Source organism: Manis javanica, chromosome X, assembly GCF_040802235.1.
Source record: "Manis javanica isolate MJ-LG chromosome X, MJ_LKY, whole genome shotgun sequence".
NCBI lineage: Eukaryota > Metazoa > Chordata > Mammalia > Pholidota > Manidae > Manis > Manis javanica.
In genome coordinates this window covers 60,429,565-60,454,141 of record NC_133174.1, presented here as the reverse complement: position 1 = coordinate 60,454,141, position 24,577 = coordinate 60,429,565, and the positions used below count along the sequence as shown (strand labels likewise).

The window sequence follows — 24,577 nt, the reverse complement described above, 5'->3', positions numbered from 1 at the left end:
AGAATAAACTGAAGGAACAAAACAGCAGCAGACACACAGAACCCAAGAATGGACTAACAGTTACCAAATGGAAAGGGAAGGAGGAGGATGGGTGGAAGGGAGGGATAAGGGAGAAAAAGGGGCATTATGATTAGCACACATAATGTAGGCGGGGCACGGGGAAGGCAGTATAGCACAGAAAAGACAAGTAGTGACTCTATAGTATCTTACTATGCTGATCGACAGTAACTATAGTTGTGTATGTGGTGGGGTCTTGATGATAGGGGGAATGTAGTAACCACAATGTTGCTCATGTGATACCTGACCATAAGATTTGATATCACTGATACCTTAATAAAAAAAAAATAATAATATAAAATATCTGTCAATAAATCAGAGATTTAAATGCAAAAAAAATGAAACTATAAAACTACCCAAAAATTCATGGGATAGAGCTTTTTAATAAAAGTTTCTGAGAAAAAATATACTGTAAACAAAGTCAAAGTTAAAAGAAAAACACTTGCAACACACATACTAGGCAAAAAGTTAATTTTCTTAATATTCATTAATATGTCAATGACAGAAAGATCGCTAATTCAATATTGGTGAAGCATACAACCAAACAGTTCATAGGCAAAGAAATAAAGTGGCCTATAAATATATAAAAAGACTCACAACCTTGCTCATAATAAAAAACTGCAGACTGAACTACCAGAAGATTCTATTTCTCATCCATTAGAGTGGCAAAGATAAACTTTTATTAAAGCTTGTGTTGACAAGGGTATAGGGAACAGGCAGACAGTACTTACTGGTATGTAAATTGGAGAAGTTCCTTGCAGAATAACTTGGTGATGATTTTCATCATTTAATATATAGAGAGAGAAATATTTAATAAGTGTGCCGATATTTGCAACTTAGGAATTTATTTTAAAAATGGACTGATAGATGGATAGTAATGTGATGAAGAAGTATAGTAAAATGTTAACGATACCTTAATAACAAAAATAGTAATAAAATAAAATATCTGTCAATAGATCAGAGATTTAAATGCAAATAAATGAAACTATAAAAGTACAAAAAAATTCATGGGATAGAGATTTTTAATAAAAGTTTCTGAGAAAAAAATATAGTGTAAACAAAGTCAAAGTTGAGTCCAGATGGTATGTTTACAGGTATACACTACAAAATTCTGTCATTTTTTTATGTTCGTTTGAAAATTTTCGTAATAAAATGTTGGAAAAAATAATATGCATGAATCTGTAATTCAGCAATTCTCCTTCTAAGAATCTGCCTTGATATACTATGTACAAAGATATAGATGTGTGTGTATATGTCACTGGCTGAGACGCTGTTTTTCCCAGGACTGTGTCTCAGAGACAATGAAGAATGAAGCCAACAGACAAAAGAATGGAGCTACCAGCAAGCTTTTAACAAGGAGTGTAAAGAAAATGCCTCCTGCTAATCAGGAGGGGCTATTAGGGCAGATGCCAGCAAGGCTGCAGTATCTAGAGTTTATAAGCTTGGAGAAATTTATATTACTGCATTAATTATAGTGATGAAATATTAGAAACAAACTAAATATCTTTCAATAGGGAACTAGTTATATGAATAGTCATTCAGTGGAGTGCTATGTAGCCATTAAAAAATAAGGTAGATATATTTAAAATGGTGTCCAAGTTACACATGAAAAAAGCAAGGTGCAGTATAGTATACTACTATTTGCATAATTTTTATATATGCATAATATATCTCTGAAAGGTTACAGAGGAAACAACTAAGACTGGTTTGTCCCAGAAGGAGATTTGGCAGGGTGGGTGTGATGTGATTCTGGGTGGAAGGAAGACTTTCACTTTCATTGTATACCTGTTGGTATTTCTCTTGCTACAAATGGGTGAGGGAAAAGAAAGAGGTGATAGAAGAAGAGAATCAGGTTTTAAACAAAAATGGATGATATTGCACATATTGGAAAGCAGTATAGCATCTTTACTATGCTTAGGAATTCAGTCTCTGAAGTGAAATCGAAATTGATAGTTGAGTTCTGGTTCCACCATTTATATTAGTTACATGACCTTAGACAAATATTTAACCTTTCTAAGCCTCATGGAGAGAAATAGAGGGAGCCACCTCTTAAGTTGTAAAAATTAAATTGTTAATTCATGCAAAACACTCCATTTGTATACTATAGCAATCTTTGTATAACTTATATTTAGAATAATTTTCATTTTTTTCCAAAAATATGATTTTAAGTTCTTAAAATCATAATCTTTATCTACTTCTTGCTTAGTATTGAGACTGCCTCCAACTCGTTTTGAAATATTTGTCTTCCTTTTTCCAGATTCCTAGGTTTTCACATTATGAATTAGGTGCCTATAGAATTAGGAATCTGAGACTTCCTCTTAAGACCTACAAATAACAATTAAAATTCTTCCATTTTAAAATATGGTGGTATCTCGCTTAGTTGAAGACTAGTTTAGGATTCATCTGTGGTCTTGTCTTTATGGTTGAGGAATCAAAGTGCCTCCCATTATTCCTAAGCAGGAGTAGGAATACTTGGGAATAGTGTGGCTAGTTAGTCACTATGACTGCCTATAATGCCTATAGCAATAATTAACTAGCTTTATATCTTTATCCTCTCTTTCCAGGACTTCATATCATCCACAGCCTAGATGAAGTCAATTTCATACAGAACCTTGTGTTTTACATTGAAGCTGCATATAAAACTGCTGTAAGTAATCACTTTGGAATTTATTTTAATCATATGAATCTTTGAAAATATTGGACAGCCCATTTCTTCTCTTAATGCTGCCCCTTATAGTGAACCACTCTATAAGGCTTCTGGTAGAAATTGCCTTTAGCCTTTTTCTTTACCAAGCTCTGTCATCCTCTGTGTGCGTTCTTCCCAAGGGAGTTCGAGAGGCAAGAGAGTGAAGATGCTATGCTTCCATTCTTTTCAAACTATGTAATATCTCACAGTATGTATTTGGCTATCTGGGGCTAAACTGTGGTATTATTTTAATGGTTTATGTTCTTAAATGGAAACAGGAAGACTAGGGAATATTATGGACCAGTTAGCTACTTAGAAATAAAATTTAGTCATGTTTTTAATATCATCTGTAGACATTCATTCAGTGCTTACTATACAAAAGTATTTATTTGTCTTTTCAACTACTATATGAAGTATGTCTATATTAAATCATAATGTATTTAACATCTCCTTTCCCAGGAATCCCTGCTCTTCATTGCATGATGTTCATTGTATTAGAAATGGCTGTCATAGTAGTACAGATTTTTTTTTTAGTTGTTTAGTTTTAGTTGTTTTTTTAGCTGTTTTATGTGGGAGGGTAAATCTGGAATCTGTCACTCCATGTTTGCCAAAAGGGTAAGTCTAACATAGACATATACGATATAAGCAGACATTATTTGTTGAATGATCACTTTGCCTTCTGATACCATAGGCCTGCTGTGGTCCAGGGCACAAGTCAGGGTTCTCTGGCCTCTCCATTGCAGCCAAGGGTTGCAGCAGTAGAATGAACAATATTTATGCCTTCTAACACTCTTTGCTGAACAAACTAGGTTTGTGGTAGGTGAGGCCAGTTATGGGATAACTATGGCTTACCTTCCTGAAGCTTCACTTTAACTCAGAGAGTTGACATGAAACGTAATTTAAGGTAGAAACAGAAATAAATATGGAGGGTGTAAGTGTATGTGCATGCACACACATGTGTGCACATGGCTATTTCCAAGTTCTGTTTAGTGAGAGGTCCTAGAAACAATAGCACCACAGTGACAATGAATACCAGTGCCCAGGTCCTGGACTGTAACTATCATTCTCTAATAAAAGAAAAGAGGATTCATTGTAGAAGTGTTTGATTCCAGGGCTAGGGCAAGGAACATACAAGGTAAGACTGGAGAATCTTGTAATGACAGAAACTGAGGAAATGTTCAAAACGGAATGGTGCATGTCAGATGGGCACAGCACCCAACCTGAAGAACTCCCAATGGACAAAGCTGGAACAATTGAAGCAACAAAATAAATAATGATAACATTTTATTATAACCCAGAGAATAACCCAAATACCCATAAGTTCATACTTATCTAATAAGTTACTGAATAAATTAATGGGAGAGAAAGAACAGCTCTTTCTAAGAGAGGAATTGCAATTATGTTTGTGAAGGTATGAAGGAACTAGAAAATCAACACTGAAACACTACTGTGTTAATTGTTGCAAGCAAGATTCACTAATGTATGCCAAGTTTGTGGGTGGATGTTTGAGCAGAAACAGGATGTTTGTAAAGTCATAAAGTATCTCTCTCAAGTTATTTATTAATTACAAAGGGAAAATAGTAACAGTAGAATGGAGAAACTTTGCAGACACCACTTTAAAAAACAGGTGAAGGTTAACATCACCAGTCACCAGACATCAATGTCACGAATACCATGATATGATGCACCGAGAGTGCAGCATAATATCTGTAGTATTCTTGCCAAAAATGTATAACCTTAGCCTAATCAAGAGAAGACATCAGGCAAACCCAAACTGAAGAAAATCTGCAAAATACCTGACCACAGATCTTCAGAAAGTGCTCAGGTCATGAAGGACAAAACTTGAGAACTTGTAACTGATTGAAAGAGGCTAGGGAGGCATGACAAATACAGCATGGTATTCTGGACTGAATCCTGGAATGGAAGTGGAAAAATTAGTGGAAAAACGAGTGAAATCCTAATAAAGCCCATATTTTCTTACTAATGTTGAACTGATGTTAATTCTTAGCTTTGACAATTGTGCTGTGGTTATTTCAGGTGTTAACATTAGGAGAAGCTGAGTGAAAGGTATATGGGAAGTCACTGTACTATTTTTTCAACTTTTCTGTAAGTCTAAAGTTATTTCAAAATAAAAAGGTTTCAAAAAACAATTTTTAAATGTTATCTTTATGTTATGGAAGAGCCATATAGAGCTATGGTAAGAATGTAGGCTTTGTAGTGAGAGTAAGGCAGTAAGTGAGAATAATTTGGGCTCAGTCCCTAATTACTTCTTAGCTGTGTGACCTTGGGTGAGTCACTTAACCTCTCTTTGCACCTCAGTTTCATCATCTATAATATGTAAGGATTAGGGAAGATGATAGTGTAAAGTATATAGGTTAGTGCATGGTACATTGTTAATGACAATAGAGAGTAAAATTAGAATGGATGTTTAAGATATAATACTGTGGTACTGTTTAGGCTTCATCTTCTAGATTCCCTAGGTATCTGCTTTGATAAAAAGTTTGGAGAAGTACCTTTCTTCATGGACTGAGTTACAGTTCTTTGTCCTGATCCAACTGTAGAGGAGTCTTCCAACTTCATGAAGGCCCCAGTGAAATTTAAAACAATTGAGAAAATACTTTTAGGGAAAACCCAACTCATTGACATGTCCTTAATAAGCACTGTTGGTACATTGTGCACTGTTGGTGGAATGTAAATTGGTATAGCAGTATGGAAAACAGTATGATATTATCTCAAAAAGCTAAAAATAGAAATACCATACGACCTAGTAATTCCACTTCTAGCAATTTACCCAAATAAAACAAAGTCACTAATTTGAAAAGATGTATGTACCCCTGTGTTTATTTGCACCATTATTTACAATAGCCAAGATATGGAAGCAACCTAAGTGTCCATCAGTAAATGAATGGAGAAGGATGTAATAAATATACACAATAGAATATTACTCAGCCATAAAAAAAGAATGAGATCTTGCCATTTGTGACAACTTGGGTGGACCTAGAGGGTATTTTGTTAAGTGAAATAAGTCAGACAGAGAAACACAAATACCATATGATTTCACTTACATGTGGAATCTTAAAAAGTAAAGTAAACAAACAGAAATGGACTAATAAATACAGAGAACAAACTGGTGGTTGCCACAGCAGAGAGGGAACTGGAGTGAGAAAAATAGGTGAAGGGTATAGAGAGGTGCAAACTTTCAATTTTAAAATAAGTCACAAAGATGGAAAGTACGGCATAGGAAATATAGTCAATAAGATTGTAATAATTTTGTATGATGACAGATGGTAAATATACTTACCATGGCGAGCATTTCATAATGTATGTAATTGTTGAATCACTATGTTGTACACCTGAAACTAACATAATATTGTATATCAACTATACTTCAATTTTAAAAAAGCTTTGTGGGTAAACATGTATGGCAAATTAGCTACTATGTGTGCCTTTTATTCAAGGGCTGTTCATCTAGTAAGCATTTAGTAATGACTTGCTAATGGTATGCTGGTTATTTTATGCCAGGACTTTGGGATATGGGAACGTGGAGACAAGACCAACCAAGGGATCTCAGAATTGAATGCCAGTTCAGTTGGAATGGCAAAGGTAATTTTCCTTGCTTTGTATCAGGTGTGGGGTAAAGAACTCTGGTACACATTTGCCAGAGATAAAGGCTTAATGTGTTTGTGGACCATTATCAGTTTAACTGTTCTTTAAACCACAGGAAAATTCAGATTCTCCCATGGAACTATGAACATGTGGCTAAAGACTTCTTTCATAAGTTCCAGATTTGTGTATCTAATTGCTCTGGTAGCATATCTCTACTTACATATCCCACAGGGACCTCAGAGAATATATCTTAAACTAAGTTCATCATCTCTACCGTTACAAAGAAAAACTAAGGGAGAGAGAAGTGGAAAAGATGGAGGAGTAAGACTAGGGCAAGGTGAAAACCTCCTCCCACATATACACTAAGGAAGCAACCACAGCAAATACAACTAACCCTGAGAATGATGGGAAGACTGCAGAACAGACCATGTACACATGGCGAAGAAGAAAGGACCACATGGAGAAGGGTAAATGGGCAGAGCCATGATCGATTGGGACCCAAGCACTTCCTCTATCCCAGCCCTGGGAGGGAGAGGATAAATACTCAGGAATCCAGCACACTTGGCCCTGGAGATCTGCTCTGGGAATACGAATCCACATTGCACTGGGCTTTGGTGCTTAATGGGGCTGGCATCAGGGAGAGCTGGAGCATAGTGAGGGGTCAAGACTCCTGTCACTTGTGGAGGACAAGCACACTCTGTCAGTCCTGCTGAAATTCAACACAGATGTAGCAGTTTGAAAGATTTACCAAGAGCAGGAAGTGTGCTAGAGGGGTAAGGGTCAGTGGGAGCTCCCTCCAGAGGAGAAAGGGTGGGTGAACATTGCTTTCCAAGCCCTTCCTCAGCTGAACTAGTCAGATGCTTATGGGAACCAGCTCCAAAATGCCCCATCTTTCTTGCTGCCAGCTCAACCCCATGGAGGTGCTCCCCTGCATACCTGCCCCACCTGACCTGCTCAACCCAACAGGGGTCCAATTTTGCTGACTGACAGGCAGAGGGTGAACACTTCCTTGGCTTGCCCAGCTCTCCCCCAGCTCAACTAGCCAGATGCATGCAGGAACCAGCTCTGAACTCTCCAGCTGCGCTATTGGCTCAACTCCAGTGCCCCATGGCAGCCCTGCCCTTCCCAGAACAATAGGCCCAGCAGTGATCCACCATTACTGACCAGCAGAGGATGTCCCTGCCCACAACAAACCCCAGCAGAAGTGCCACACATCACACAAAGCGCACACAGCAGTGAGCTGTTGGGACCAGCCACTTCTAACAAACAGGCACAAAGGCGGGCCCCTCCCACAGCCTACCAACAGCAATTGTGGCTCAGCCACAAAAGAGAAACAGGCATGGGTGAGCAAGGAGTCTGCAGCTTTTGGGCAACACAGGATACCCACTTCATAAAGCCATTAATTTCATGACCAGGAGGCATAGCCAATCTATCTAATACAAAAGAAGAAACACAGAAACCCTGATAAAATGAGGAGGCAGAGGAACATGTTCCAAACAAAAGAAAGATAAACACCATAAAAAAGTGCTAAATGACATGGGAATTAGCAATCTTCTTGCTAAAGAATTCAGAGTTACAGTCAGAAAAATTTTAACTGAACTGGGGAAAAGATTATTTCAGTGAGAACTTCAACAAAGAGGTAGACAATATGAAAAAGCCAATCAGAGCTGAAGAATACAATAACTGTAGTGAAAAATTCAATAGAGGGAATGAATACCAGACTTCTGGAAACAGAGGAAAGAATAAGTGTGATGGAAGGTAGAGAGCAACAGAATAACCTAGCTGAGTAACAGAGAGAAAAAAGAATTTCTAAAAATGAGATGCTAAGAGAGCTGTGTGACAACTCTAATCAAAACAATATTTTCATGATAAGCGTCCCAGAAGGAAAAGAGAGAGACAAAAGACTTGAAAGTCTCTTAGAAGAAATAGTAGCTGAAAACTTCCCCCAAGCTGGGGGAGGAAATAGACTTCCAGATGCTGAAAGTGCAGAGAGCACCTGACAAGAGGAATCCCAGGAATACAACACCAAGACATACAGTAATTAAAATGGCGAAGATTAAAGATAAAGATAAATCTTAAAAGCAACAAGAGAGATGCAGATGGGGTTGATGAGCCTGAAGATGTCTGAGTAGGAAGGCAAGGTGGAAACCTCCTCCCACACACGCACAAAGGAAGCAACTACAGCAAATACAAGTAACCCGGAAAACAACCTGAGGACTACAGAACAGACCACCTACACCTGGTGAAGAAGAGAAGCCCACACAGAACAGGATAAAGTGGCAGAGCCATGATTGAGTGGGACCAAAGCCCTTCCCCCATCCCAGCCTGTGGGTGGGAAGAAGAGGAACTGAACCGAAAGGAGATAGGCACCTAGGAACTCTTCACACCTGGCCCTGGAGATCTGTTCCAGGAACACAAGTCCACATTGCACTGGATTATGGTGATTAGCAAGACTGGACACCAGAGACAGTTGGAACACTCTAGAGCCTGAGACACTAGCCCCCTATGGAGCACAGGCATGCTCCCACTGGTCCCACTGAGACCCAATGCAGGGGAAGAAGTTTGAAAGACTTTCCAGCAGTTGGAGGGGAGCCAGAGGGGTGAGGGTTGGAAGGAGGTATCTCTGCAGGAGATAGGGCAGGTGGGCAATACGTCCCTAGCCCTCCCTTGGCCCAACAGGTCGTGCACTCTCAGGAGCCCCAGACACTACATTCTCCTCACTGGTGGCTCAGCCCTGAGGCACTTCTCTGGGCACCCCAGTGAGTCAGCCCACTTGGCCAAGCAGTATTGTACTTTACTTCCTGGCAGGCAGAGGGAGATTCTCCCAGGTTTCTCAGCCCTGTTTCCAACCAAGTTTGGAGGTGCCTGCAGGAGCCAGCTCTGAGAGCTCCTTCCTTCCCATGGGTGGCCAAGCCTCTTGCTATGTGCCTCACTGCTGCTAATGTGTACCAACATGACTTGCTGCAGCAACTGTGCACCACTGGCATGGCCTACCACTGAACAACTCACCACTGCCACTGGCCTACATGCCCCTGCACCCTCCTACTAAGGATACCTCCCTGCCTCTGGGAGCCCACTCACCTTCCTACTGGGCAACTCACTGCCACAGTGCATCCCTACACCCTCCCATTGGCTGATTTACTGCCGCTGATGTGCACCCTAGTACCCTCCTGCCATGTGACTGGCCATCACTGCAGAGCGCCCACACACTTTGCAACCATGCAATTTGCCACCACCATGAGCCCGGGCACCCTGCCATTGTACAACTCACCATGTGACTGCCCCACCCACCCCATTAACCCAGCAGCCCTGCCATACTGCAGGGCAAGCAGAGGTGGCACCACCCAAAACTATCCCAATGGAAGACACTGCTCTGATCACAAAGGGCCATCTGAAGCAAACTGCCAGCCTCAGCTTACTGAGGTAAACAATTGCCAGCAGACAGACAGAAAAGCAACCCCACTCATTGCCTACCAACAGCAAAGGAGAACTATACACTGGAGAGGAAAATGTCCTGAGCTGCTGGGCACCACAGGACCCCTTCTTCATATAGCTATTACTCTCTAGACCAAGGAACCTAGCAGACCCATCCAGTACAAAGGAAGAAACACATAAACCCTGACAAAATGAGGAGGAAGAGGAATATATTCCAAAAAATAACTACATGATAAGACACCAGAAAGAGGGTTAAATGAAATGGAGATTACCAATCTTCTTGATAAAGATTTCAAAGGAAAAGTCATAAATATGCTCAGTGATATGGGGAAAAGTATTGAAGATCTCAGAGAGGACTTCAACAAAGGTATATAAGAGCTGAAAAAGAGCCACTCAGAGCTGAAGAATACAGTAACTGAAATGAAATATACTTGGGAGGGAATGAATAACAGATTGCTGCAAGTAGAGGAGACCATCAATGAGAGAGAAATTAGAGAACAGGAACACAATGAAGCTGAACAATGCAGAGAAATAAAGATCTCTAGTAATGAAAGATAAGTGAGCTATGTGACCAATCCTAACACAGGAATGTTTACATAATAGTGGTACCAGAAGGAGAAGAGAGAGACAAAGGGATAGAAAGCCTCCTTGGCGAAATAATTGTTGAAAATTTCCCCAATCTGGGGAAGGAAATAGACACTCAGATCATGGAGCACAAAGAGTCTCTAACAAAAGGAACCCCAGAAAGACAACACCAAGACATATAATAATTAAAATGGCAAAGATTAAGCATAAGGAGAGAATATTGAAGGCAGCCAGAGAGAGAAAAAAGATTACTTGTAAGGGAAATCCCTTCAGGTTATCAGCAGACTTCTCAGCAGAACCTTTATAGGCCATAAGGGAGTGGCATGAAATATTTAATGTATTGAAAGGGAAGAACCTACACCCAAAGAATTCTCTACCCAGCAAGGTTACATTCAGAATTGAAGGAGAGATTAAAAGATTCCCAGATAAGTGAAAGTTAAAAAAATTCACTACCACTGAACCAGCCTTATAGGTTATGTATGCTGAGTGAAATAAGCCAGGTAGAGAAAGACAAATACCATATGATTTCACTTATATGTGGAACCTAAAACAAAATGAACAAAACAGCAATAGAGTCATAAACACTGAGAAATGACTGGATGTTACCATGGGGGAGGGGTTGGGTGGGTGGGTAAAATAAGTGAAGTGAATAAAGAGGCACAAAATCTCGATCATAATATAAATTAGGAACAGGGATGAAGTCAGCATAGAGAACATATTCTGTAATGTCTTTCTGTGTTGACTTATAGTAACTACACTAATTGGGGTGAAGATTTAATAATGTATGTAACTGTTGAATCACTATGTTGTATACTTGAAACCAATATAATATGATATTTCAACTATACTTCAATAACAAATATCAACAACAACAAAAAACAAACAATAGAAGGCTTTTGCTCCTTCCATATACCAGTTAACAAAGCTTGATATCAGGGAACCATCTCTCGGTCCCCTACCCCACTCACTCAGTCCTGCTTCATGCATATTGTTATCATTATCATCATTGCTAAGTTTTCACTTGGCTCCATATTTTCCTTCCTACTGCTACTACCATAACTCTAGCTCTTATCTTTGGAGACAGGAAAGAAGGCATAAAATAGGATAGCAAGAATATGATCAAACCTATACATTATGACAAATGTACATTACTTCCTTTAAGGTTCTCCTACCAAAAGGCAAAAACACTGACTGATTTAAAATTTTAAAAAAGGAAATCCAATCTATACCACATATAAGAGCTCTAACATAACAAATTGATATAGAAAGATGAAAAATAGAAGGATGGGCAAAGTCTGGCTAGCATAAACAAAAGACAGCACTAGTGAATATGTGGCTATCAACTGAACTCAAAACAAAAAGTATTACAGGGAACAAAAAGAACAAGGAGGGTCAAGATAAAATTATAATGAGAAAATCTGGCCTGGAATGTAGTTTCAATTTCTACAGGACAAAGTATATCCAAAATACAAGACAAAATACAAACAGTTATAAGGGGATAATTTAACAAAAACCGTTGCCAGACTATGATAATGAAATAAAACAAAAATAAGGTTATAGAAAACTTAAACCATATAGCTAGTATGGTCGAGTTAGTAAATATTTATGGAACTTTGTACCTATAAAATGTTTATCCACTGGGTAAACTTTTTCTTTTTAGTGTATTTCTTAATTACTTTAATGGTACAGTTAGTGAGTTTATTTATTTATTTATTTATTTTTGTAGATAATTATTTTTTATTGAAGGGTAGTTGATACACAGTATTACATTAGTTTCAGGTGTACAACACAGTGATTCAACATTTATATACATGATAATTCTAGGTACCAGCTATCACCATACCAAGTTGTTACAATATTTTGACTATATTCATTATGCTATACATTACATCCCGGTTACTTATTTATTTTACAATTGGAAGTGTGTACTTTTTTTTTTTTGTGAGGGCATCTCTCCTATTTATTGATCAAATGGTTGTTAACAACAATAAAATTCTGTATAGGGAAGTCAATGCTCAATGCACAATCATTAATCCACCCCAAGCCTAATTTTTGTCAGTCTCCAATCTTCTGAAGCATAACGAACAAGTTATTACATGGAGAACAAATTCTTACATAGTGAATAAGTTACATGGTGAACAGTAGAAGGGCAGTCATCACAGAAACTTTCGGTTTTGATCACGCATTATGAACTATAAACAATCAGTCCAAATATGAATATTTGTTTGATATTTATACTTGATTTATATGTGGATACCACATTTCTCTATTATTATTATTTTTAATAAAATGCTGAAGTGGTAGGTAGATGCAAGATAAAGGTAGAAAACATAGTTTAGTGTTGTAAGAGAGCAAATGTAGATGATCAGGTGTGTGCCTGTAGACTATGTGTTAATCCAAGCTAGACAAGGGCAATAAAACATCCACGGATGCAGAAGATTTCTCTCAAAACAGTGGAGGTGAGGTTCTAAGCCTCACCTCTGTTGATCCACAATTTCTCACCTGATGACCCCCCTGCAAGTGTACCTGTCTTAGGTTGTTCCTCCCTTGAGGAATTTTACCCATCTCTGGCTAACCAGTCATCTTCTGGGGCCATGCAGGGAAATGTAAAGTTGGTAAGTGAGAGAGAAGCCTTATTGTTTGAAAAGGTTAGTTTATTACTTCTTTGCATATTTATGCCCTGTGGCTTCTATGCCCAGCATTTGTCTTGAGGTATCTTTACCACTTGGAAGAATTATGATTCATGGTAAATTCGATATGAGGCTAGAATTCTATATAAGGGTTGTAATTAGGAAGGAAGAAGAAAAGCTATAGAAGTAGCAGGCAGAAGAAAACTTGGGAAGATTGATTATTTCTTTGACATATCTTCTTGTAGAGTAACATAAGGATGTATAGGTTTTAAACTACTAAATAAATTGTGCACACACATTAACATAATAGGAGTACAGTTACATAACCAAAGCATACCTATAATTACCAGCCATCTCCAGTGAAACCAAGAAAACCAGTTAGACACCTTAGGCATTTGTGAAAACTTATCTATGATATGGTGGATATTGTCCAACTGAACTTGAACAGTCTGAGAAAAATCAGACAAATTAAAACAGCCAATTCCTGGGGACTGTTCACATCCCATATGTTCTTTTAACAGTAAATAGTCTGTAGTTGTAAGATTTTGGAGCGCTACAATTTGCACTTCTCCTAATTTTTGGTTGAGTTCCAACACTATAGATCCAGTCAAATTTTTTGTTTTACTGCATGCATAGGCCAGCTTAGATATCTCCTTTTTCATTACCATGGCAAGTCCAGGAACCAGTGGGATGAGTGCATCTACACCGGTAGCAGCGCATGGATCTTTGTTGGGGTTTTTTGATGATCATCTTCTGGCATGAGTCTTCCAGAGAGTGCTGATGTTGGAAGTTCTTTTTCGTATCGTATCTTAGTTCATTTTCGGGGTAGCCAACTTAGGCTTTGATCCTCTGTATAACCAGGTCCCCCTATAAACCCCTTTACAGTCACTGTCCATCAGCATAGCAAAATGTTGTAGAATCACTACTTGTCTTCTCTGTGTTGTACAGCCCTCCCCTTTCTTCCACCCCACCATGCATGCTAATCTTAATACCCCCATCCTTCTTCCCCCCCGTATCCCTCCCTACACACCCCATCCTCCCCAGACCCTTTCCCATTGGTACCTGTTAATCCATTCTTGAGTTCTGTGATTCTGCTGCTGTTTTGTTCCTTGTTTTTCCTTTGTTCTTATACTCCACAGATGAGAGAAATCATTTGGTATTTCTCTTTCTCCACTTGGCTCATTTCGCTGAGCATAATCCCCTCCAGCTCCATCCATGTTGCTGCAAATGGTAGGATTTGCCCTTTTCTAATGGCTGAGTAGTATTCCATTGTGTATATGTAACCACATCTTCTTTATCCATTCATCTATCGATGGACATTTAGGTTGCTTCCAATTCTTGGCTATTGTAAATAGTGCTGCGATAAACATAGGGGTGCATCTGTTTTTCTCAAACTTGATTGCTGCCTTCATAGGGTAAATTTCTAGGAGTGGAATTCCTTGGTCAAATGGTAAGTCTGTTTTGAGCATTTTGATGTACCTCCATACTGCTTTCCACAATGGTTGAACTAATTTACGTTCCCACCAGCAGTGTAGGAGGGTTCCCCTTTCTCTACAGCCTCGCCAACATTTGTTGTTGTTTGTCTTTTGGATGGCAGCCATACTTACTGGTGTGAGGTGATACCTCATTGTAGTTTTAATTTGCATTTCTCTGATAATTAGCGATGTGGAGCATCTTTTCATGTGTCTGTTGGCCATCTGTATTTCTTTTTTAGAGAACTGTCTGTTCAGTTCCTCTGCCCATGTTTTAATTGTGTTATTTGTTTTTTGTTTGTTGAGGCATGTAAGCTCTTTATATATTCTGGACATCAAGCCTTTATCGGGTCTGTCATTTTCAAATATATTCTCCCATACTGTAGGGTTCCTTTTTGTTCTATTGGTGGTGTCTTTTGCTGTACAGAAGCTTTTCAGCTTAATATAGTCCCACTTGATTGTTTTTGCTGTTGTTTTCCTTGCCTGGGGAGATATGTTCAAGAAGAGGTGACTCATGTTTATGTCTAAGAGGTTTTTGCCTATGTTTTTTACCAAGAGTTTAATGGTTTCATGACTTATATTCATGTCTTTGATGCATTTTGAGTTTACTTTTGTATATGGGGTTAGACAGTGGTCCAGTTTCATTCTCCTCCATGTAGCTGTCCAGTTTTGCCAGCACCATCTGTTGAAGAGACTTTCATTTCACCATTGTATGTCCATGGCTCCTTTATCAAATATTAATTGACCATATATGTCTGGGTTAATGTCTGGATTCTCTAGTCTGTTCCATTGGTCTGTGTCTCTGCTCTTGTGCCACTACCAAATTGTCTTGATTACTATGGCTTTATAGTAGAGCTTGAAGTTGGGGAGTGAGATCCCCCCTACTTTATTCTTCTTTCTCAGGATTGCTTTGGCTATTCGGGGTCTTTGGTGTTTCCATATGGATTGTTGAATTCTTTGTATTTCTCTGGGGTCCATCATGATTTTTCCTTTCTCGTTTCTGACACTGTTGATTTGTGTTTACTCTCTTTTCCTCTTAATAAGTCTGGCTAGAGGCTTATCTCTTTTGTTTATTTTCTCAAAGAAACAGCTCTTGGTTTCATTGATTTTTGCTATTGTTTTATTCTTCTCAATTTTATTTCTTTCTTCTCTGATCTTTATTATGTCCCTCCTTCTGCTGACCTTAGGCCTCATTTGTTCTTCTTTTTCCAATTTCCTAAATTGTTATATTAGACCATTAATTTGGGTTTGTTCTTCCTTTTTTAAATATGCCTGGATTGCTTTATACTTTCCTCTTAAGACTGCTTTTGCTGTGTCCCACAGTAGTTGGGGCTTTGTGTTGTTGTTGTCGTTTGTTTCCATATATTGCTGGAACTCCATTTTGATTTGGTCATTGATCCATTGATTATTTAGGAGGATGTTGTTAAGCCTCCATGTGTTTGTGAGCCTTTTCGCTTTCTTTGTATAGTTTATTTCTAGTTTTATACCTTTGTGGTCTGAAAAGTTGGTTGGTAGGATTTCAATCTTTTGGAATTTACTGAGGCTCTTTTTGTGGCCTAGTATGTGGTCTATTCTGGAGAATGTTCCATGTGCTCTTGAGAAGAATGTGTATCCTGTTGCTTTTGGATGTAGAGTTCTATAGATGTCTATTAGGACCATCTGTTCTAGTGTGTTGTTCAGTGCCTCTGTGTCCTTACTTATTTTCTGTCCGGTGGATCGGTCCTTTGGACTGAGTGAATGCATTGCATTCTATTTCCTCCTTTAGTTCTGTTAGTATTTGTTTCAGGTATGTTGTGCTCCTGTTTTGGGTGCATATATATTTATAATGGTTATATCCTCTTGATGGACTGAGACCTTTATCATTATGTAGTGTCCTTCTTTATGTTTTGTTACTTTCTTTATTTTGAAGTCTGTTTTGTCTCATACCAGAATTGCAACACCTGCTTTCTTCTCTTTGTTGTTTGCATGAAATATGTTTTTCCATCCCTTGACTTTTAGTCTGTGCATGTCTTTGGGTTTGAGGTGAGTCTCTTCTATGCAGCGTATGGATGAATCTTGCTTTTTTATCCATTCTATTACTCTGTGTCTTTTGATTGTTGCATTCAGTCCATTTACATTTAGGGTGATTATTGAGAGGTGTGAACTTATTGCCATTGCAGGCTTTAAGTTTGTGGTTGCCAAAGGTTCAGGGTTAGCTTCTTTACTATCTTACTGTCTAACTTAACTCGCTTGTTGAGCTATTATAAATGCGGTCTGATGATTCTTTATTTCTCTCCCTTCTTATTCCTCCTCCTCCCTTCTTCATATGTTGGGTGTTTTGTTCTCTGCTCTTTTTAGGAGTGCTCCCATCTAGAGAAGTCCCTGTAGGATGCCCTGTAGAGGTGGTTTGTGGGAGGCCTCCACTTTTGCTTGTCTTGGAATTGTTTAATCCCTCCTTTATATTTAAATGATATTCATGCTGGATACAGTAGTCTTGGTTCGAGGCCCTTGTGTTTCATTGCATTAAGTATATCATGCCATTCTCTTCTGGCCTGTAGGGTTTCTGTTGAGAGTCTGTTGATAGCCTTATGGGTTTTCCTTTGCAAGTGACTTTTTTTTTCTCTCTGGCTGCCTTTAATACTTTGTCCTTGTCTTTGATCTTTGCCATTTTAATTATTATGTGTCTTGGTGTTGCCCTCCTTGGATCCCTTGTCATGGGAGTTCTGTGTACCTCTGTGGTCTGAGAGGCCATTTCTTCCCCTAGTTTGAGGAAGTTTTCAGCAATTATTTCTTCAAAGACACTTTCTATCCCTTTTTCTCTCTCTTCTTCTGGTACCCCTATAATGCGGACATTGATCCTTTTCGATTGGTCACTCAGTTCTCTTAGAATTCTTTCATTCCTGGAGATCCTTTTATCTCTCTCTGCATCAGCTTCTCTGCATTCCTGTTCTCTGTTTTCTAGTCCATTAATGGTCTCTTGCATCTCATCCATTCTGTTTTGAAGTCCTTCCAGAGCTTGTTTTATTTCTGTATTCTCATTCCTTAGTTCTTGCATATTTCTCTGCAAGTCCATCAGCATGGTTATGACTTTTGTTTTGAATTCTTTTTCAGGAAGACAGGTTAAATCTATCTCCCCAGGTTCCTTCTCAGGGGAAGATGTAGCAGATGCTGAAGCTGTCTGGGTTAGTCTTGTCTGGATCATATTTTTTTGCCTTTTCGTGTTGACAGGTGCTATTGACTGTCAGCTGGGAGGGCCAAACTTTTCACTTGCTACTGGCCTTTCTTCATTAGGACAACTGCGACCCCTAGTGGCTTGTGTTGGGTAATTGCGTGTAGACTGGGTCTTTGTGTCTTGCCCGGCAGATGTGGAGGAATTTCCCTTTCTGTGGGCATGGTCTGCCTTAGGCTGTTTCTCTGCTTTCACAGCTCCCAGAGGGGTAATGGATGGGGGGGGGTGCTGTTTGGCTGTTTACCTCCGTGAGGGGTCTCAGAGCTGTTGCCCAGGGGGTTAGTGTGCCCAGTTTTCCCTGGAATTTCCAGCCACTGGGCTGTGACCTGTGTTGTATCCATCCAGCTGTTATGTCCCTGTCCCTTTAAGACTTTCAAAAAGCACTCGCTTTTCTTTGTCACGGTGGCATCAGCTTCGGAACCCACTCAGAGGTCTTGCTGCCCTATTTCTCTATTTTCCAGCCCTCCACGCATGCAGTGTGTCTGTGCTTTGGTGTGGGTGGCTGGGGCTGGGTGTTTAGCAGTCCTGGGCTCCCTGTCTCTCCTGCCGGGAGCTGGGGCGAGGTGTGCTCGGGTCCCGCCTGGCCGGTGGTTGTATCTTACCCCTTTCACCAGGCGCTGGGTTCTTGCACGTGTGGATGTAGTCTGGCTGTTGTCCTGTGTCTTCTGGTCTCTCTTTTATGATTAGTTGTATTTGTTGTATTTTCAGAAATATAGATGTTTTTGGGAGGAGATTCCCACTGTCCTACTCACGCCGCAATGTTAGTGAGTTTATTTTTAAAAAATAAATCCTACCATATTTACTTTGGTGTAACCTAATTTTTTTAATTCAGCAATCTCATATTTCACCAAACAACATAACCAAACATCCTTCCATATCATTTCATACAGATAGTCTAGTTCATTCTTTTCAGTTGGTATACAGTATTTAATAATTCCTCTACTGATGGAATTGCCTCCAATTTTCACTTTTTAGATAATGCTTCAATGAGGATCTTTGTAGATACATACTGGTGAACTTGCACAAATATTTTTGTAGGATAGATTCCTAAAAGTGCACTCATTGGGTTAAGGAATATACACTTTAAAATTGTCCCCAAAATAATTTCCACCACCATACACTTTCCCAGATAAATGCCATTATATGCCGTATATATTTTTTTATTGTGCTTATTTTTTTAATTTTATCTATTTTTCATTTTTATTTTTTGAAGAACATTATGTTTACTAGGCTCTCCCCTACCCCACGACCATGCCACAATCCCCATTACAGTCACTGTCCATCAGCATGGTAAGATGTTGTAGAATCACTACTTGTCTTCTCTGTGTTGCAAAGCCCTCCCCTTTCCACCAACTCCCACATTATACATGCTAATCATACTACCCCCTTTATTCTTCCCCACTCTTATCCCTCCCTACCCTCCCATTCTCCCCAGTCTCTTTCCCTTTGGTAACTGTTAGTCCATTCTTGTGTTCTGTGATTCTGCTGCTGTTTTGTTCCTTCAGTTTTTCTTTTGTTCTTATACTCCACAGATTAGTGAAATCATTTGGTATTTGTCTTTTTCCACTTGGCTTATTTCACTGAGCATAATACCCTCTAGCTCCATCCATGTAGTTGCAAATGGTAGGATTTGTTTTCTTCTTATGGCTGAATAATATTCTATAGTGTATATATACCACATCTTCTTTATCGATTCGTCTACTAATGGACACTTAGGTTGCTTCCATTTCTTGCCTATTGTAAATAGTCCTGAGATAAACATAGGGGTGCATCTGTCTTTTTCAAACTGGAGTGCTGCATCCTTAGGGTAAGTTCCTAGAAGTGGAATTCCTGGGTCAAATGGTAAGTCTATTTTGAGGAACCTCCATATTGCTTTCCACGATGGTTGAACTAATTTACATTCCCACCAGCAGTGTAGGAGGGTTCCCCTTTCTCTGCAACCTCACCAACATTTGTTGTTGTTTGTCTTTTGGATGGTGGCAATCCTTACTGGTCTGAGGTGATATCTCATTGTGGTTTTAATTTGCATTTCTCTAATGACTAGCGATGTGGAGCATCTTTTCATGTGTCTGTTGGCCATCTGAATTTCTTCTTTGGAGAACTGTCTGTTCAGCTCCTCTGCCCATTTTTTAATTGGTTTATTTGTTTTTGTTCGTTGAGGTGAGTGAGCTCTTTATATATTTTGTATGTCAACCCTTTATCAGATCTGTCATTTATGAATATATTCTCCTATACTGTAGGGTACCATTTTGTTCTATTGATGGTGTCCTTTGCTATACGAAAGCTTTTCAGCTTGATCTAGTCCCACTTGTTCATTTTTGCTTTTGTTTTCCTTGCCTGGGGAGATCTGTTCATGAAGAAGTCACCCATGTTTATGTCCATGATATTTTTGCCTATGTTTTTTTCTAAGAGTTTTATGGTTTCATGACTTACATTCAGGTCATTGATCCATTTCAAATTTACTTTTGTGTATGGGGTTAGACAGTGATCCAGTTTCAGTCTCTTACATGTAGCTGTCCAGTTCTGCCAGCACCATCTGTTGAAGAGACTGTCATTTCCCCATTGTATGTCCATGGCTCCTTTATCGAATATTAATTGACCATATATGTTTGGATTAATGTCTGGAGTCTCTAATCTGTTCCACTGGTCTGTGGCTCTGTTCTTGTGCCAGTACCAAATTGTCTTGATAACTATGGCTTTGTAGTAGAGCTTGAAGTTGGGGAGTGAGATCCCCCCACTTTATTCTTCTTTCTCAGGATTGCTTTGGCTATTCGGGGTCTTTGGTGTTTCCATATGAATTTTTGAACTATTTGTTCCAGTTTGTTGAAGAATGTTGTTGGTAATTTGATAGGGATTGCATCAAATCTGTATATTGCTTTGGGCAGGATGGCCATTTTGACGATAGTAATTCTTCCTAGCCAAGAGCATGGGATGAATTTCCATTTGTTAGTGTCCTCTTTAATTTCTCTTAAGAGTGTCTTATAGTTTTCAGGGTATAGGTCTTTCACTTCTTTGGTTAGGTTTATTCCTAGGTATTTTATTCTTTTTCCTCCAATTGTGAATGGAATTGTCTTCCTGATTTCTCTTTCTATTGGCTCATTGTTAGTGTATAGGAAAGCCACAGATTTCTGTGTGTTAATTTTGTATCCTGAAACTTTGCTGTATTCCAATATCAGTTCTACTAGTTTTGGAGTGGAGTCTTTAGGGTTTTTATGTACAATATCATGTCATCTGCAAATAGTGACAGTTTAACTTCTTCTTTACCAATCTGGATTCCTTGTATTTCTTTGTTTTGTCTAATTGCTGTGGCTAGGACTTCCAGTACTATGTTAAATAACAGTGGGGAGAGTGGGCATCCCTGTCTTGTTCCCGATCTCAGAGGAAAATCTTTCAGCTTCTTGCTGTTAAGCATGATGTTGGCTGTGGGTTTTTCGTATATAGCCTTTGTTATGTTGAGGTACTTGCCCTCTGTACCTATTTTGCTGAGAGTTTTTTCATGAATGGATGTTGAACTTTGTCGAATGCTTTTTCAGCATGTATGGAGATGATCATGTGGTTTTTGTCTTTCTTTTTGTTGATGTGGTGAATGATGTTGATGGATTTTCGAATGTTGTACCATCCTTGCATCCCTGGGATGAATCCCACTTGGTCGTGGTCTCTATGTGCTATATTTGCCATTTTCCTCAAACTCTCACCAACTGTGAATATTATCAGTATTTTTGAATAATTTGACTTTTAAAAATTTTAATCACTGAAACATTTTCTTTTACTCCTGATTTTTAAGTCATTTCAGACTTAGAGAAAAGTTGCAAGAATTGTGCAAAGAATTCCCATGTACCCTTCATGTTCCCCACTTGTTAATATTTGCTTTATCTTTCTAATTACACACATACATACACATACACACAGGTTATTTTTTCTCAACGAATTGAAAGTAAATTGTAGACATTATGCCCCATTTCTCCTAAATACTTCAGTGTGAATTTCCTCAAAGTCTCTTCCATAACCATGGTACAATCATCAAAATCAGGAAGTGCATGCTGGCATTATACTGCCACCTAATCCACAGGCCTCATTTAAATTTCTTTAATTGTCCCAATAATGTAATTTATGGGACACACACACACAAGTTGTGATCCAGGATCCAAACCAGGATAACATGTTATGTTATATTTAGTTCTAATGTCTCTTTAGGCTCCCTTAATCTGAAATAATTTCTGACATAATTTACTTTTTATGATCTTGGCACTTTTTGAGTATAGGCGAGTTATTTTATAGAATATCCCTCAGTTTGATTTTGTGTGCTGTCTCCTCATGATTTGATTCAAGTTATGCATTTTTGGCCTGAATACCACGGAAATGATGCTTTGTTCTCAGTGCATCATCAGGAAGTACATGAGGTGGATTTGTCCCATTACTGTTGATGTTAAGTTTGAGGGCTTCATTAAGAGGGTATCTGCCATATTTCTCTGCTGTAAATTTGCTATTTTCTCTTTTGTAATTAATAAATATCTTCTGCTTGGACAACTTCTGCTTATTCTTTAGATCTCAGTTCAGACATCCAGGGAGGCTTTCCAGATCTACCTGCTATCCCAAAGACTAAGTCAGTTCTGCCTCACACTTGAGGAACAAATAAAAAAAGTAACTAATACTTACTTGAAAGAATATTCAAACTTGTTAGTTTGAATGAGAGTTTTTTCATGAATGGATGTTGAATTTTGTCGAATTCTTTTTCAGCATATATGGAGATGATCTTGTGGTTTTTGTAAAGAGTTTTGTAAACCACAAGAGTTTGAGTAAAATTAATAGAAATATTAATGCAACAGATACACCATCTTTTCTATCAAATTAGGAAAAAATTCTAAGAAAATACTTTGTTTGCATTAAAGAAGCTGCTGTCATACACTGCTAATGACAATTACATTGGTACAACTTGCATGAAAAGCAGTTTAGCATTATCTCTTAAAAAATTTTCATACCCTCTGACCCAGTGATTCTGCTTCAGAGAACAAATGCTTAGAAAACAACTCCAAATGAAAACAAAGAATTATTCCGTTAGTTCAACACCATTTAAGCATATGCCCTGCTGTGTGCTAGGCATTGGTGAAAACACAAACCCTGACCTCGAGGAATTTATAATTTTAGCAAGAGATGTTTATCAATGTTCTGTTTCTAATAGTACATAATTAAAGGTAATCTAAATTTCCAACTTTAGTAAATGGTTTAAAGAAAACTTTATTACAGCCATATAAGATAATATTATGTTGAAATAAAGTGAGTGATTTAATAACATGAAGATGCATTTATACTGTAGTATCCTAAACTGTATGTCAAATGTGATCTCATCTATTGAAAAATATGCATAGAAAAAAATAATAGGAAATGTGTCAAAATGTTACGTGATTATTTTGGGGTGATTTTTTGCCCTTTCTGTACTTTTCTAGGCTTTCAAAGTATTTTATAAGGAGTATGTTATGTTTTTAATCAGAAAAACAAGAAATTAACAAGTAAATTCTATTTTTTAAAGAAAACATGGTAACTCATCTTTTGCTTCTGTGACTAAAACTTTTTTTTCTTCAGTCAAACATAGTGTCTTTATAAGGCATTCACTTCTCTATGGAAACTTAGCTATATGGCAATATCTAATAGTTGTTGCATTTTAATATCTTATATCCACACGACTTCTAGCATTTCTCATGTGCTGGTATTATATTTGTAGCTCTCCTGCCAAAAGAAAGGTTTACTATAAATTAATCCGTGCCATGTTCAAATTATTTTTAGTGTGACACTTGATAATGCTATAACCTCCCTCTTTTTTATTTTTTATTTTATTTTGATAACATGTAACATGAGACCTACCTCAACACATTTTTATGTGTGCAATGCAATATTCTGGATTGTGGGTACAATGTTGTATAGCTGAGTGTAGAACTTAATTCGTTCTGGTCAGTAGTTTTTTTTTTTTTGATGTTTCAAAACATTTATTTTAAAGCATTTTTATACAGTCTCCAGTATATTGAGATTTTTTTAGTTAAGATATTATTAATATACAATTTTAAGAAGGTTTCACCTGAAAAACAATGTGGTTACTGCATTCACCCATATTATCACGTCCCCCCCATACCCCATTGCAGTCACTGTCTACCAGTATAGAAAGATGCCACAGAGTCCCTTTGTCTTCTTTGAGCTACATACACTGTCTTCCCTGTGACCACACCCACTCCATGTGCACCAATCATGATAGCCCACAATCCCCTTCTCCCTCCCTCCCTACCTGCCCTCCCCCACCCCTCCCCTTTGGCAACCACTAGTCCCTTTTTGGAGTCTTTGAGTCTGCTGCTATTTTGTTCCTTCAGTTTTGCTTCGTTGTTATACTCCACAAATGAGGGAAATCATTTGGTACTTGTACTCCGCCTGGCTTATTTCACTGAGCATAATATACTCCAGCTCCATCAATGTTGTTGCAAATGGTAGGATTTGTTTTTCTTCTTATGGCTAAATAATATTCCATTGTGTATATGTACCAAATCTACTTTATCCATTCATCTACTGATGGACACTTAGGATACTTCCATTTCTTGGCTATTGTAAACAGTGCTGCAATAAACATAGGGGTGCATATGTTTTTTTGAATATGGAAACTATATTCTTTGGGTAAATTCCTAGGAGTTGAATTCCCTGGTCAAATGGTATTTCTATTTTAGTTTTTTGGAACCTCCATTTTGCTTTCCACAATAGTTGAAATAGTTTACATTCACACCAGCAGTGTAGGAGGGTTCCCGTTTCTCTGCATCCTCTCCAGCATTTGTTGTTGTTTGTCCTTGGGATGTTGGCCATCCTAACTGGTGTGAGGTGATATCTCATTGTGGTTTTAATTTGCATTTCCCTGATGATTAGC

The 24,577-nt window shown here is 38.4% G+C and overlaps 1 protein-coding gene across 6 annotated transcripts in view; it reads left to right on the top strand.

Annotated features, from left to right (window-relative positions):
- PHKA1 (phosphorylase kinase regulatory subunit alpha 1) overlaps nucleotides 1-24,577 on the top strand; it is a 177,051-nt gene that overhangs the window by 31,450 nt on the left and 121,024 nt on the right. For 5 of the 6 annotated variants that reach the window (XM_073227881.1, XM_037002882.2, XM_037002880.2 and 2 more), the window contains 2 exons: nucleotides 2,622-2,704; nucleotides 6,266-6,346. In XM_073227881.1, the coding sequence (XP_073083982.1) occupies nucleotides 2,622-2,704; nucleotides 6,266-6,346 (164 nt within the window). The remainder of the gene's footprint in view (nucleotides 1-2,621; nucleotides 2,705-6,265; nucleotides 6,347-24,577) is intronic. The other variant, XM_037002881.2, reaches the window with a different exon arrangement.